The sequence below is a fragment of the Anoplopoma fimbria genome, chromosome 8 (genome assembly GCF_027596085.1).
Source record: "Anoplopoma fimbria isolate UVic2021 breed Golden Eagle Sablefish chromosome 8, Afim_UVic_2022, whole genome shotgun sequence".
Lineage (NCBI taxonomy): Eukaryota > Metazoa > Chordata > Actinopteri > Perciformes > Anoplopomatidae > Anoplopoma > Anoplopoma fimbria.
The window spans coordinates 23088170-23104532 of record NC_072456.1 but is presented as its reverse complement, the minus strand read 5'-3'; the positions used below and the strand labels follow the sequence as shown (position 1 = coordinate 23104532).

The following is a 16363-nucleotide window of genomic DNA, read 5'->3' as shown; positions in this document are numbered from 1 at the left end:
ATATATATATATATATATATATATATATATATATATATATATATATATATATATATATATCATATATATATTATATATATTTTTTTTTGGGATGTGTGGTCTACTTTTCTAGTCTCATGTGAGAAGTTAGCCTTTGTTTTTGATATAATTAACCATGATGGCCCATAGAGCAGGGCTTTCCATTCTGCATGAATATGTATTTGCAGACATACATCCAGCACCTGGCCGACCTCCTTCGTAGGATAATTCTCTGTCCCTAGTGGGGAAAATGCTTTAGCTTACGATTCAGCCAAGCCTCCAGTTGGCCCAGCTAAGCAAAGGTTTTCACAGCGGAGCCCACACATAGATGTAAACCTACCCTCATGCACAGACACACATAGTGGTAACAAGGCCTGGCCGGTAGCCAGAGAGAGCCGCACTGAGTGGTGTTTACAAGGCTGTGACCACAACACCGGCTCCACATAAATCAGCCTTCTTACCTGAGGGGAGTGAATCTAAAACAAAAAAGGGAAGAGAGAGGCCGACTCATCAGCGCCTGATGAGGTCTCATCGTTCATCATTCTTCTTGTTCATTTTACCCACCTGGTTATAATGTAGACCCTCAGCATGACACTAATATTTTACTAAGATTGAGGAGGAATGACATGCAGCATGTCGGATTTTTGTTCCTGATTAGTGACATCATCTTGACATGTTTTACCTCCTCCTATATCCACTATTTGAAGTACATAAACATCAATGGGTCCAGGCTGTTGTTATACTGAAAGTAACTTAAAATAGGAACTTTTATCTGGTTATGAAACAGTCTCAAATTAATACTAATGCCTCTATAGAACCTACAAACGTAAACGAGACCTAAGATTGGCTATTACTTTATATGAATTCTTAGTTGGTGAATTCGGGTTGGATTCCCTGCAGAATCAGCCTCACCTGAAAAACCTTGAGCTCAGACAAAAGTGGGGTCTCCTGCAGCCACCAGCCCATAGCGGACAGACCATAATCCGGCATTACTACCGCCTTTAACCTGGCCGGAGGTGGAGAGTGCCCCGCCCGGCAGGAGCGATTCTGCTTCAAACTGCACCTATCAATACTTTTATATCAATAATCGATCGAATAACAACTTATAATGTGAAAGAGGTTTTTCTTTCAGGGTCTTTTAGCTCATTGTTTTGGTTTCTGGTCTGCAACTTTACTGTTTTGGTTCACTCTTACCGCTCTCATCAGTGTCATTTTCAGATCTAACAGACTACAAAGTTAGCAACTAGCTAGCAACTAAAACACAGCTGACAAAAAGAAAATGAATGATTTGCCATGGGTGACTTGAAACACAGATTAAAATGAGTGATGAAGCTGCTCCGGTAAATGCTGGATGTATAAATGTGCAACTCTATGCGAGCATGTTGGCCATAATATCAACTTTAAGAAATTTGTGGGTAAATGTTGTGTTTAGTGTATCTTTTCCTGCTCCCAAGTGGGAAAAAAATACAATAAATCAATTAATTATTACTGCTTTAAGAGTAGGATGTAAGCCAAACTATCTCCTATAGATAACAGTGAAGAACACATATGTTCATGCATTGTGTACATATGTATTCTTATATACATAATGCATACACAATGTTATGTTTACACATTATGTGCACAAAGCATTATGTATGCATAATATAACACATTCATCTCTTTTAATAAATGTACTGTATGTACAGTTTGTGGTTCAGCAGATTTTTACCTCGATATGCATAAAGTGATTTTTTCATTCCTCTCACACATCTATCCCCTTCTCTCCCTCTCTCTGCCCGTCTCTTCTCCTCCTGACAGATCTTCCACATGACCTATGACCTGGCCAGTGCTGTGATGCGAATATTCAACCTGATTGGTATGATGCTGCTGCTGTGTCACTGGGATGGCTGTCTCCAGTTCCTCGTTCCCATGCTGCAGGACTTTCCGTCTGACTGCTGGGTCTCCCTCAACAAGATGGTGGTAAGCAAAAAAAAAATAAAAAATGCTGCGTATATGTTTGCGTATAAATCACACAATCAAAGGAATATCAGTATATGCCAACAATCGCTGCAAAACCAAAGCATTAAACACGTCTCCCATGGAGCAGAGAAGTGTGTTATTTGCAGGCCGATGGGGAAATAGGATTTATTTAAGGTTGAGTCTGCACACACACACACACACACACACACACACACACACACACACACACACACACACACACACACACACACACACACACACACACACACACACACACACACACACACACACACACACACACACCGGGACCGGCCTCAATTAAACCCGCTCTAGTTAAACCCAGGAGACATGCCAGTGTGTGCAGAAAGCAGGAGTGAGGGATGAAAACAGAGAGCCTGTTTTCACTCAGTTCATACAGCACTTCATGCGGTTTGTTCTTTAGCCAATGTCTTCGTTCCCTCTCTCCTATTAACGTCTCCTCTCGGCTGTTCTTCCCTCACTCTAACTGGCAGGTAGCTTCTGGCCATCTGCTGATAGACAGACCATTAGGGGAGTTTTTTCTCCTAAATGAATGCTGACATGAAAGAAAAAAACACTCAAGCTGCATGAAAACAATGATCTAGACCAGATCATTAATGGAAAAATCATCAAACCTTTAACCAGCCTGTATTTTGCGAAACAGGAGCATCACTTCATCAGACCTCTTGACCCATAAAGATTCTCTTTAAATCCTATCACAAGCTTTAGAACTAGAAAAAAATCCACAATCAATCAATAAAAATACAAAAAGTACAATAAACTACAGTTCCAAATCACCATAAAGTTGAATCAAGACCTCTCTAATACTGCTTCAACAAATACTGAACATTAAAACCTTAAAGCTATAGTTAATAATCTTAAGAAACTAGCAAGACTATACCAGTTATTTATTGATAGCTGTCGGGATGAAAACTGAATTTCAATTAATATGAGATATTTCTTTTTCTAGAAGATTACCAACTCTAACTTTAATGACTGTACAATGTATTGCAGCACTGTAATAATGAACCAATACAGTCTGATAGTTTTGGCCAGGGGGGGACTAATAAACTAGATACTGTGTGTACTTGTTCCAACACTATTAAAGCAAAGATGTTTTTTTTTATTTTTATGGCTGTACAGTTATATCACATCTCACAACATCAGGAGCCGTTTTCACCTTTTTGTGTATTTATCATTTGGGGCTTAATCCCTTCCATCCTGTCTGACTCGTCACTCCGCATTAGAGATAACTGACGGAGAGTTGGTGACTGACGGAGCCAGAGGCACGGAGAAGTCGGGGGATGTGAGCTGTTAAAAACACATCTGCCTCGACTTTGCCCTTTGCTCAACACGTACCTTTTCCACACTTAAAAAAACCCAAAACTTATATACTGTATTTCACACACACATATACACATTTACACATATTGCCTGTAATTCATGTGGTAGGCCTGTTAGTAGTGCAACCAGGAGAGACCAACAGTACAAATAAAGATATGCATTGATTTTCCTGATACAAAGTATTCATGGTTAGATTTTAGAACGGGCTCCAATATTTAGGTTCATTCAGTTCAGATGATAGACTTAATGAAGGCCTGTCTCCTGATGCTGAGCTCACAGTATATAGGATGCACTATGTCCTAGTGGAAAAAACAACGGTTAAATGCGTTGGGAGTAACTATAGAGAAAGAAAGAAATGCACTCTAGGATATGATAAATGGATGGGGAGTTAGAGAGGACATCAATCAATAAAATAAGCTTTTATTTTTAGACTCCAGATAAGATAAGACAGGACATTACATAGAATAGCTTACACTGACTGAAGAGGTAAATAGTAAAGTGATTGGTTTAGGCTGAGGAGATATATTTGACAAAGTTTCCTGTTTGACACAGGCTGCAATATCCGGTTCTTCTGTGCATTCTGTGTAATGGCCAGCAGGGGGCGACTCCTCTCGATGCAAAAAGTCTGATTGTACAGAAGTCAATGAGAAAATTACCCTACTTCTCTCTTAATTTATTACCTCAGTTAACAGTGTAAACATGAGTTTATGGTCTCAATCGTTAGTTTTAAGTCTTCTCTAATACAGCATGATGTTCGTTTAGTTAATTATGGTATGGTATATAGGATAAAGCAGGGTATAGGCTACTTTAGGGCGAGGCTACCTTGTGATTGACGGGTCACTACCACAGCGTTGTTTGGTCTGGAAGTTGTCTGTTTTCTTCTACCAACTTTACCCCTGTCACAGTGTGTTTTAAGTTCATAAATGTTAATCGTAACCATTTTGTTTTCCTTAAACGGTTTTATACAGCCTTCGGTTTTACTTAGCTCTTCTTGTGCCACTTTTGGTTGCAAAAAAACAAGATGGCGATGGCCAAAATGCTAAACTCAAGGTTTCAAAACTGTAGTCCACAAAACCAATGGGTGGCGTCACAGTGACTTTGTCCACCATGTCAAAAGTCTATTGATTCACATCAACATCATCTGCCTTATAAACTAGCCCACCACTGTGACGGAGCAAAAAGCTGTTCCTGGTTGACTGACTTTTGGCTGTAGCATCAGAAGCTGCAAATAACTGGCTTGCGAAAGTAATTTATTCTATTTCTTGGATCGAACACTACATAACTGTTGCGTCTAAGTAATTAAAGCAGTACTGGATGATTCCTTCCTCGTGCATATGTTGTGCGCAGGCTGCTTCTCTAAGAAATGCTTCATATGTTGAACCTTCTAGCTTTGGCACATAGGTTTGTGTCTTTCAGCCCTCGTAAACACTGTGTACTATGACACAGTGATGTGCATGCTTGAGTGCATAGGTGTGTGTGTGGTGTGTGTGTTAGTGGTTGTTTGATTTCCAGGGACAGATGGATCTCACACCCATTGACCCCGGGGGACATCACTGTTGCTTCTCTATCGCTCCATCTCTAGTTTCATCTCTGGCCATCTTTTATTCTCACTCTTACCCTCTCCAAAAACACACACACACACACACACACACACACACACACACACACACACACACACACACACACACACACACACACACACACACACACACACACACACACACACACACACACACATCTAAGTCTATGGAGGCCAACAAGAAGCCCACTTCTGTGTTTCTGCTCCGTCGGCATCTGGAGTTGTTTTCTCATCTCACATTTGCAAATATAGATGTAGCGATAATAGCCTCTTATTAGAAATTAATTCCAACTCAAATACACATTTTGTGTTGATGTTGATCTCTTTTCCAATCTCAGAGAACAGGCAGCTTCTATATTGCATAACAACATTGTTGTGTATGATGTTAATTATCTCCAAAGGGAATGAATTTAGAGAAAATAAATTGTTTTCTGAGCTGTCAGAATTCTCTTCTCTCCTCTCCTTTCCTCCCTCTCTTCCATTCAGCTTTCTCTTTGATGCCTCAGAGTGATGCACGTTGCTTGAGTCCGTTTGCTGTTTTCTAAGCGATATGCCACAGGGCCAGCGAGCTCACATGTGGGCGCGGCTCGCCTGCTGTGCTGCTCTCCGTCTCAGGGTAATCAAGGTCAGAGATCCTCCTCGGAGTGGCTTTGAATGAGAGATTCAGCGTTAAATGATACTCATCCTTGTGCTCCACTTCTGCCTGCGCTGGACAATTACTGGACTCATTCAATGCACTTAGGCTATAATACAGCCAGATAGAAACAACACATGAATCATTCACTTGCTCAGAGGGCACTATTACACCTGCTTTCATATAAATATATATGTCTGTCTGTCATTGTGTGTATGTGATATGATAAAACAGCTTCCTTCCATCTATTTTTCTTCCTGCGATGTATTCAGCTCTGCCTCAAAACTTCAAAAAACAATATCTGTGACTTGTAAAAGATGTGAACACAGCAGACGATGGTGTTTATTATAAGCCCAACAATCGGGCTCCGGCAGAATTGTGATCACAATATACCAGGTCATCAAGGCCTGTTATTTAAAGTGGCTCTCTGTCAGGTGGATGACAGGTAGGTTTGTCCCATCTGCCTCCTCCTGATTGGCTCATGGATCAGTGGAATTAGAATAAAGCCTCTCTCTTCCTCTCCTGCTCGAGTCTGAGCTCTGTTTCTGTATTTAATATTTAAGGCTGCTGAGGGAATATTTTACTGTAGAGGAAGGGTTGCTAGAATTGCAATAGAACACACAGTGGTGTGGCTTTATTATCTATGCATGTGCACTGTATGCCCGCACACATACAGAGATGCACTTGAAGGAACCCTCCTGCTGTGAAAGTTAATGAGGACATCCCCCATTCATTCAATTACTGAAGTGATCTAACTGGCAGGCAGGCCTGTCAGCATGCATAAGAATAATGGACAGTTACTGTGTGGAGGTGTTGGTGTGTGTGAGTTGAGTGACTGCTTGTTATGATCCATGATTAACAGCCAATTTTAGAACTAATTTGGTTCATGCAATAAAGGTGTAAAATATCTCATTAACACAACATCCATTTTCTAAATCCATTTATCAGAAACGAACATTTAACGTGAGTGTTATAGTACTGTGAGTTAATTGGAACATAGGCAATACAGGTGAGTGGCATGTGAAGATTGATTGGATCTTTATGTAAACGTTGTCGCAAGTTGTTTGAGATATGAAAAAGGTTAAGTAATGTGTGTGTCTTATGTTATATTGATTTTGAAATACAAGTAAAATCAATTAAAGTTCGGGGACTGTTGACTTTCTTGCATAAGCTAGGTCAAGCCGTGAGTAAGCCAGCAACAAAAATGAATTGCTGCCCATTCTGTTTTGAGCTGCAGTGTTTGTGGGGCAAGTCGCCCCAATGAAACCAACCCCATTTTAAAAGAAAAAGTTGTCTTTTCATATTTGGCTAAGCAGGGATATGAGTTCAGGTTTTAATTGAAATACAGGATTAATATTCATCCATAATCTTTTGCAAACAAGTTGTCTTTATATGTTGAATTTGAACAACTCACACGCTAGAAAAAGTAATGGAGATAATGCTCCACGACTACGCCATGACAGATCCTGAGAAGTAAAGGCACTATATATTGATTGCCCCTAGTGGTTGGCTGCAGTATAGCTAATAAACACTGTCACCTCTATTAGCTTATGGGACACGAGCCAAACAAAAAATTCAAAGCAGGCTCAAATCAATTTTCCCCCATGTTTATTTCTGTCACTTTAGGTAAGTTTTCATAAAGCTGACCTATATTGACGTATATGACTAATATGCTCAATAAAGCATCAGGTGTTTGCTAATGCTAAATCTTAGCCTGCACTATCTTGAGTGTCATACCTTTAATTTCCTTAAACACTCCCAGCAACCGTGTCACTGAATTACTAGAAAATGTTTATACTTCAGTGTAAAAATGGGTACGGCTGTGGCTAGCTAGTTTTGGCTGGTTTGCCTTTCCATTGCGGCTTCTTGGCCCGCCCTACTCTACTGCGCATACTCTGGTTGCAGAACGCGTCACAAAAGCAAGATGGAAGCTCCGGTATTTGCGTTTATTTTGGCTTCACTTTTCGATTGCAGGAAGAAGTGCTGACATGTTGTTCATCTTTATATAGGGGCTGGGCTAAGGGATAGCATGCTCACAATGACAATGCTAACATACGGATGCAGGTATAATGTTTACCTTCTTCACCTTCTTAGTTTAGCATGTTAGCATGCTAACATTTGCTAATTAGCGCTTAACACAAATTAAGGCAGATTTTTGCTGGTATTTAGTAAAAAATATATTAAATATATATTTATTGGCATTCCATCCAATAGTTTAGATATTTCAGGCTGGACCAAAGGGATGGAACAACCGACTAGAGTGGCTAAAAAAGCAATGTTGGCCTGTCAGGATGGCTTTTCCAAATTTTTCTAAATCTAAAAGCAGTATAGATTTATTCTTCTTACTTATGTATAAGCACATCACAGATGCTTTTGGCTTGAGTCATATGGCCACAGCTTGCATCATCAACTAGATGCATTCTCTGGATGCACATGGTTGCACACCAACATCAGTCTGAAATCTACAGCTGTGTCTCAATCCAGAGGCTGGATCCTATGAAGGACACGACCAAAGGCGAAGGTTGGTCCTTCAGAGCAGGGATTTTAAAAGTGGGTCACACTGTCCGTGAAATAATTTGCTATAAATTATAAAGTTGTGCTGTATCATTAAAAAGTTATATTCTGCAGATGGGGACCATTTGCGCCAATAAAACAAGCATATTGTGTCCATTACTCCCCAAATGTTGACTTTGTGCCAATATAAAGTCTGATATGATTGTGACCCAAAGCAATAAATTCATTATTTTTAAGAAGAATCACTTTAAATTGGTAATTTTAAATCTGGATATATTATAAAGTACACCAGTCAGCCAAGTGTTAATTTTCTGAAAGCGTTCAAGATCAATTGCTTGAAAGAAAAACAAAAACAAATCAATAGCTTACAAGCTCTAGAAGTGGTATTGATATGATTAAAATTTAAACTTGTTTCTGTTTATCATTATGAAACAGGTCTTTAAGGTTAAAAAGCTTTGGGAAACAAATAGTTCCAATGGCATCTAATATAAATGGTAGTAAACATATGCTTAATCGGTGTTATAATAAAGAGGGGCTCCTTGGAAAATTTTCTCCACTGCTTCAGAGGAAATAAAGACAAGACTGCACCTGCTCCTCATCTGCAAAGAACTCACTCCTCGTAAACTTAAATTTGTAACAGTTTGTGCCCTCAGCACACCTTATCCACAAAAAGTTCCACTCGCATGACTGAATTTTCTGATTTGCTAAAAGCAAAAGAATGAAAGCTGTGGTGTTCTCATTTTGCAGCCCTGCCAAGGATGAATACCTCGGGGAGGAGGATGAAACTAGCAACTCTTAAAAAAAACTAACAGATGTCAAGCAGGAAAAATGTAGCCAGCTCAAAAACAGCTGAACCTTTTTCAATTTTTGTAGTAAAGCCAATAACACAGAGTGAATGGAGAAACAAACCTCATTAAATCTTTGTATTTTGTTTTGACAGAGGAAGAACAGAAGTGTACAGTCACATGACTTGGACTTGAGTCAGACTTGTGATAACTTTTGACAAAATCAAAAAAGACTTGCATCTCAACATCGATTTTGACATCAATGACTCGTGACTTTGGACAGCCTTTTGACTTGAAAAGTACTTGATACCTTCCTTTGAAGCCCATGACCTAAAAACTATGTTATATTTAAAAAGTGTGTGCTTTAGGCGATCAACTGCAACTTTATTCAACGTCCTCAGAGATGTTGGTTCTATATATTTTTTGAGGGCTCTTTTATTGATTTGTTCAGGAAGAAGATGTACTCATGGGGAAAAAAACGAACTGAGCAAACAGAATTTGTGTCTTTTCCGAGAAAAGCTTTTTTAATATATACCATTTTTTGGTATATAATAATGGGACTTGCATGTAAAGGTCCTTCTCTTTTGTTGGGTGAGGTTTTACATTATACCTCCAATACACTGTCTCATATGAAACTGAATTTGCATTGTTGCTCACATTTTTGCCTGATTATTAGCATGTATTTTATCAGGTGGTACTGATTAAAGCAGGTGGGTTCATGGCAGAGTGTATGGAGCACTGATTCATATATCCATTGGGAGGATTGACCATTAATAAATCTCAAGCATTAAATTGTTGGATGAAACACCAGCTGGCACACCAAGAACATATAGGTAGTCTGCTACGCCACGCATATATTTCCCTTAATTTACTGATTAAACTTATGTTAATGCAATTAATTCCCTGAAAGACGACATTTCATTCCCCAGATCCACTTTGACAATTCGCCAACATCCAATCGAGTTGCAGGAAAGAAACCTGAAGAACTTAAGTTACGTTAATGAGCGCCACAACGGCATTACATTTAGTGAAGGGTGCATTTTGACTTTTTTAAGAGTGGAATTTCAAGGTTTAGGACTTGGGACTTGAGAGCAAAGACCATTTTTGACTTGCAAAACAATGACTTGGTCCCACATCTGGGGGAGAAGTTAACAATATTTAAATAAGTACAAATACGATGATAGAAAAAGCTAGAAACATAAATCTGGGAAGAGAAAACTAGGCCCTCTCATGTTCTCCCAAATAATGCAGACTCCCTTCTCTTTAGCTGATGTAACCTTTTTATAACAGTTTTGTAACAGTTCAGTGATAGATAATGTGATTGCTCAGTCTCTACTGCACAAAAGACATGAAATATAGTTTATAGTGGTAACCAACAAGCCCTGATCATTTCATCTCATCTATTTATTGTTTGGAAGTTGTTCCTCAAGCACACCATGTTGCATTTGTTCCTGTCAAAAACGATACAACTATTAGAGCTAATGAACTCAAACCCAATAACAACAGCTTATTGAGCAGCGAAGCTATGATCCACCGAGTCCAATTCCTCTCGCAAATCAATTAAATTCCTGCAACATAATTTACAAAAATCCATTTCACATCTGATAAATTCAATTAAAGAGGTACCGGAGTCAGTTGAGAAACACTTCCACGAACCAGAGGAAGAGGAAAAGACTCAAATCAGCATTTGCAACACAAGTACAACATGCTTTACTTTTTATGCTAACAGTGTGCCAATGTTTGTCCAATACATCAATACTTTAGTTTAGGAGCAAACATGCAAAATGATTATATTCCCTCCACTTGTTTATTGCTAATCTGCTAATATTAGCATTCTAACACCCAAAACTAAGATATTGAACATAGTAAACATTCTAATAACTGCTTAAAATCAGCATGATAGCGTTGTCTCTGTGAGCATGCAGATGTTAGCATTTTGCTCAAATGAGTTTTTTTGCCTAAGTACAGCATTGCATTTATTGATTTATCCTATTTTGATGCAATGCCCTGCTCTCTAAAAGAAAACATAATTATAGCTTATAGCTGCAACATGCTGCTACAGTAAAGTCGGCTCTGTTTTTCAAAAAACAAACTAAAAAAATGCTGCATTTGTTATATTCCTTTATTGATCCCCATGGGGGAAATTCGGGTGTTGCAGCAGCTCAACTACATAGAAACAGATTTGGTCAACCAAGACCTTTTAATAGGCTTCCCATTATATTGAGAGAAAGTAAATGTTCCAGTTCAAGTCATGAATTCAAAGTTGTGATGTTGCACTTACATTTGCAAACACAGCCTCCACGGAGCCCTGACATTTTCCTCATTAGTCCAATATTTTCACATTAACACACAATCCAATTTAACTTTATGCATGAGTACTCCGATCAAGAGAAATACTTTTTACTTTTAACGTCAACATTCCTCATTAATATTGTCAAAGTACTTCTAAGTACATCTAACAGCTTCCCGTACTCATTTGCTTTTAAATAATGAATACAAACACAGACATGCTGGTTCTGAATAATAAATACTAACATTACTAACAAGGTCTTTTTGTAACAGTTTACATATTAAAATTTCCAAATGTCAGCGTGATCTAAATGTCAGTCCTTTTAAAGCAGTGTCGGTTTTCAAACTGTCAAGAGAGGGACTGCACCGTGTCAGAGAGGTGCTCGGCAGCATGACTGGCACAAGTCTAACGCGCACACACACACACACACATTCAAATACAAGCAGAGTCAAACAGCATGTAAACCCAGATGGACTTGCCAGCATGCACGTACACTCACCATTCTATACTTACCCCCTCATGCATCATAGATGTCCCATACTCCCTTTGTGTTCCTCCCTAAATGTATTATGTACAATTAGCCATCATCCACGTTGCTCAGTGAAGACCGATGTCAAATAAAATGCCCACCAGAGCTAAATTCATTAGCTTCCTCCCCCCCTCACACTGGGTGGTATCTCTTTAAAATGAGTTTATTGTGTTACCATGAGGGATGTCATTTTCAATGGTAAGAGGCAGCTGTGTACTGTCAGTTTAAATCAGCTGTTATTTCAAACTTAAACACGTACTGACCTGATACAGCTGGTCAGGATGTGCTGTCTCCGTCTCTAAGGGGTTTCCAGCTCATACATTCACATGTAAATTAATATGCACTTGTTTTGCTTTCCATTCTGCTTGTCGAGAGTCAGAGTCAATGAGAAGATTGATACCACTCTCATATATTGTATGCCCGTTGTATATGAAGCTCCACCCAGCAGCTGCTTAGCTTAGCCTAAACACTGGAACCAGATGAATATAACCAGCCTGACTATCTGCCAGGCAACCAGCTAAAACTCCACGAAGTTGCTGTGCCTTGCCAAGAAATAGTTTCTTTTTTTTCTCAGCATTAAACTATATATATATGTTTACACGGAGAAACAGTTACTTTGGGGTTTTGGGATGTGCACCTTGACCCACCAGGAGGTGGTGGCACAAAATAAGAAGGAAGGATACTCATGTAGACAAAAATCAGAAGTGCCAGTACTCAGTATATATACAGAGTCTACGTAAACATTCACATGGTAAAAAATGCAACTATTTGTACCTAAGCTTGCAGCATCAATTCTGCCTAATCCAGAGATACTGTGCTGTGTATTTATATTTAAATCAGAGCAGGTGACTCACCTGCAATTTAGGCCTCAACATCGACAGAAACATTTCTAGGAAGCTGATTTATGCCTGTGGGCTTTCACTAACAGTCCCACGCACACGGAAGTGCTTTATACTTTCATTCTTTCTAATGGCCAGCAGGGGGCGACTCCTCTTCACTGCCTCAGTAAAAAAAAAGTTAACATGAGTTTATGGACTCAATGGCTAGTCTTCTTCAATACAGCATGATGCTCATTTTGTAAATGATGGTCCCATTTAGAGTAAAATAGACCTTGAAGCAGGTTATGCTTTAGGGCGGGGCTACTTTGTGATTGACAGGTCGCAACTGGGAGTTGTCCGTGTTTGCATTTTAGAGTTTTAACCCCTTACACAGTGTGTTTTTGAGTTCATGAAAGTTAATTGTAACATTTTTGGTTGCCTTAAAATGTCACCTTCTAGTGTCACTTCTGGTTTCAAAAAGGTGACGACGACCAAAATAAATGCCCAACTCGAGACTTTAAAACTCAAATTAAACCAAAGGATGACATCACATTGACTACATCTACTTCTAATATACAGTCTATGAGTTCAGTGCATTCACAGTATTGTTGTCTTAAAAATGTTGCTTCAGCATGCTATAGTAGTAAATAAGAATAGATCAGACAGACGGACAAGATAAGGGCTTTTTCGTTGGATCTCCTCAGCAGCAGTCCATTCCTTAATATTTAGTTTCCTTTGCAAAGTGTATCCCAGACAGGTAGAGCCATTATTCTCTGGTGCTCTGTCCACTGAAATGCTGTGTCTTATTGTGTGTGTGTGTGTGTGTGTGTGTGTGTGTGTGTGTGTGTGTGTGTGTGTGTGTGTGTGTGTGTGTGTGTGTGTGTGTGTGTGTGTGTGTGTGTGTGTGTGTGTGTGTGTGTGTGTGTGTGTGTGTGTGTGTGTGTGTGTGTGGGTGGGTGGGTGGGTGTAAGAGAGTGAGACAGACAGATGCAGCCATGTGTAAGAAGGTGTTTATTTCTCTGCCTGGGCTTCCATCTCCCGCTGTTTATCCACGAGCAGTGTGGCCAGCATGCTGATGGCTGACTGGAGGGACTCAGCTCTGGGTCGGTTCAGCACTCGTGGGGACAAGTCTCAGACTGAGGCTTCAAATATTTGTTAGGGTTTGTTTTAAATATTGCATATTAAAATGGGCTTTAGGATGACAGTTTTACAGGGCTGCATAGTAGAAATAACAACAAAGCTGGAGATATGATGATGGTTGTCGTGGCTTTATCTGTTATCTAAGATTACAAGGTCCAGTTTCATCTCCTCAAACAAACAGATATGAAACATTGAGTCTAGCTCGTCTCTCACAGTCGACCACTAGGCTGAGTTTCTGGTTACTTGCTTCCTGATGCCAAGTACCTTTAAAATCTCATCTTCTTCTCCCAATCACCTCTCTAAACACCCATTTTCATCTGACAGCAGCCTCTTGCCAGTACGTCCTCTTTCACCTCCAAAAGAAAAAAAGAAAAAAATTTGAATCTCAAATGAAATGCAAATTCCCCTGGAAAAAACACAAATCAGATACAAATCCAAGCAGTCAATCAGTGACTGAAGACTCCACTTGTCTCAGAGGGAAAGAAGAAGCGATGCACCTCGTACAGCGTGTGTGTGTGTGTGTGTGTGTGTGTGTGTGTGTGTGTGTGTGTGTGTGTGTGTGTGTGTGTGTGTGTGTGTGTGTGTGTGTGTGTGTGTGTGTGTGTGTGTGTGTGTGTGTGTGTGTGAACCCCAGCTGTTTGAGGGGAGGATGTGAGGCTCAGCGACCCCTGTGGAGGGCTTTCTAATGAATCTAACATGGGAGAATTAGGGTTGACTGAGTGTGTGAGCACCACTCAAAGGGAGATTGGAGCAGGCAGATGTACAAGCTCCTCATTTACACTCGCTTTTTTTCCTATTATTTCCTCTTCTTCTTCTGCTTTGGCGGAGACGAGGCGAGGCTGCTCACTGATGATGATGATAAGGCTCTCCACCAAACCTGAAACAATCACCAGAAACAGAGCCAAACACAGGAATGTCCTTCTCTTTAGCCCTCTTAGTCTTTAATTTACTCTCTATAACCACAAGATTTTCACCGCAGTGTGCCTTTACTGTCTAGTGGAGATGGCTCAGGTCATAAGGTCAAAATAATTGCAGCATGAAAGTAAAAATATAAAAGAAAGAAGCTCTGTATCCTCCTCAACTTCCTTATATATTTTTTTCTTAACTTGTTTTCTCCTCCGTCTCTCCCCACAGAACGACTCATGGAGCGAGCTCTACTCCTTCGCCCTCTTCAAGGCCATGAGTCACATGCTGTGCATTGGATATGGACGACAAGCCCCAGAGAGCATGTCGGACATCTGGCTGACCATGCTCAGTATGATCGTCGGAGCCACCTGCTACGCCATGTTCATCGGCCACGCAACCGCACTCATCCAGTCTCTGGACTCATCCAGGCGGCAATACCAGGAAAAGGTAAGGATCTGGCTAGTGTCCTGAGTTGTTTCACTGGATGTTTACTGCTATACAGCTAATGTTGATAGTTTAGGGCAGATTTAAAGTCGGCTCAACGAAAGGAAACACACACTCATTTAATGAATTATCCCGAATAGCATCTAGACATGCAGATTGTTTTGGTTTAATCCGGGTTTGTCAAGGTTTTGAGATATCTGTCTCAGTAACAGCCTACAATATGTACATTTGTTTGTGATCAAAGCATTGAATTTTCATTTAAAGTTACTGTTAACTGGGAATGAAACAGTCTCATTTGAATACTGATGCCTCTATATGACCTACGTAAGTTAATGAGACCATCAGCGAAAAGGTTGGCTATTGGCCTGACATCTGTGCCACTGGGTTGATGATTTTGTTGGGCCCAGTGGAGGTAAGGAGGACAGTGGAGAACCAGAACCAGGACTGAGATGGGCAGACCTTGCTGCAGTAAAATGAGAGATTTTCTAAAATGACTCTGCGGCTCAGAAACACTAACGCGTTTGTCCTAAGATATTGCCAAAATCAACACAAAATTAAATTTCCTTGAAGTAGCTTTAATGGAATACTTCAACAATCTGGGAATCATGCATATTTGCTTTCATGCTTTGTGATATATGATAAGATCTCACTCTGATGTATTTACGTTGATGCTAGAGCCAGGAGGCAAGTAGCTTAGTTTAGCATAAAGGATAGAAACAAGCGGAAACATATAACCTGGCTCTGTGCAAAGTTTAAAAAATATACCAACTCTTACCCTTGAAGCTTATAAATTAACAAATGTGTCAATAATAAACAGATTGTAAGACTTTCTTCCAGACAAGCTGTTTTCCCCTACTCCCAGTCTCCCAGTATCGATATTCTCATCTGACTCTGGGAAAGACAACCAATAAGCGTGTTTCCCCAAACTATTCTTTAGATAAATCCAGCAGCACCTCTTTTCATAAACACTGTCCTGGTTACCTTGAGTAATCCACAGACTGTGCTCTAAACTGTTGAAACCACCTTGTACTGTGGATATTGAAATAATCTGAATGAAAACTGTGTGTTCCTCGGATTATCCGGAGTTACTGGGACACTTTCTCTGGAAAGAGAGGTTGCTGCTGATGATTTTGAATTTAATTTCTCAATGGTGTGAGCACCAATGTATTATAGATATCTAAGAAAAGGGATGTCTCAAAAACAAAATCTTAAAATCTCTTAAATCTTAATCTATCCACATGGCAGATGTCATTTGATTGATGCAACCCTCTAAACTCAAACATATCTGAGTAAATAGTACAGCATGTTGGCTTTTACGGCGAAGAAAAACAAAAAAACAGGGTTATACAGTTAATCTTTTAGATAACTGGTGAAATAAATCA

The 16363-nt window shown here is 39.7% G+C and overlaps 1 protein-coding gene across 1 annotated transcript in view; it reads left to right on the top strand.

The window, feature by feature from the left end:
- The window catches only part of hcn2b (hyperpolarization activated cyclic nucleotide-gated potassium channel 2b), a 46149-nt gene that overhangs the window by 6710 nt on the left and 23076 nt on the right, over positions 1–16363 (top strand). Inside the window, 2 exon segments of the mRNA XM_054603073.1 lie at positions 1819–1980; positions 14766–14984. Of these exon segments, the coding sequence (XP_054459048.1) occupies positions 1819–1980; positions 14766–14984 (381 nt within the window).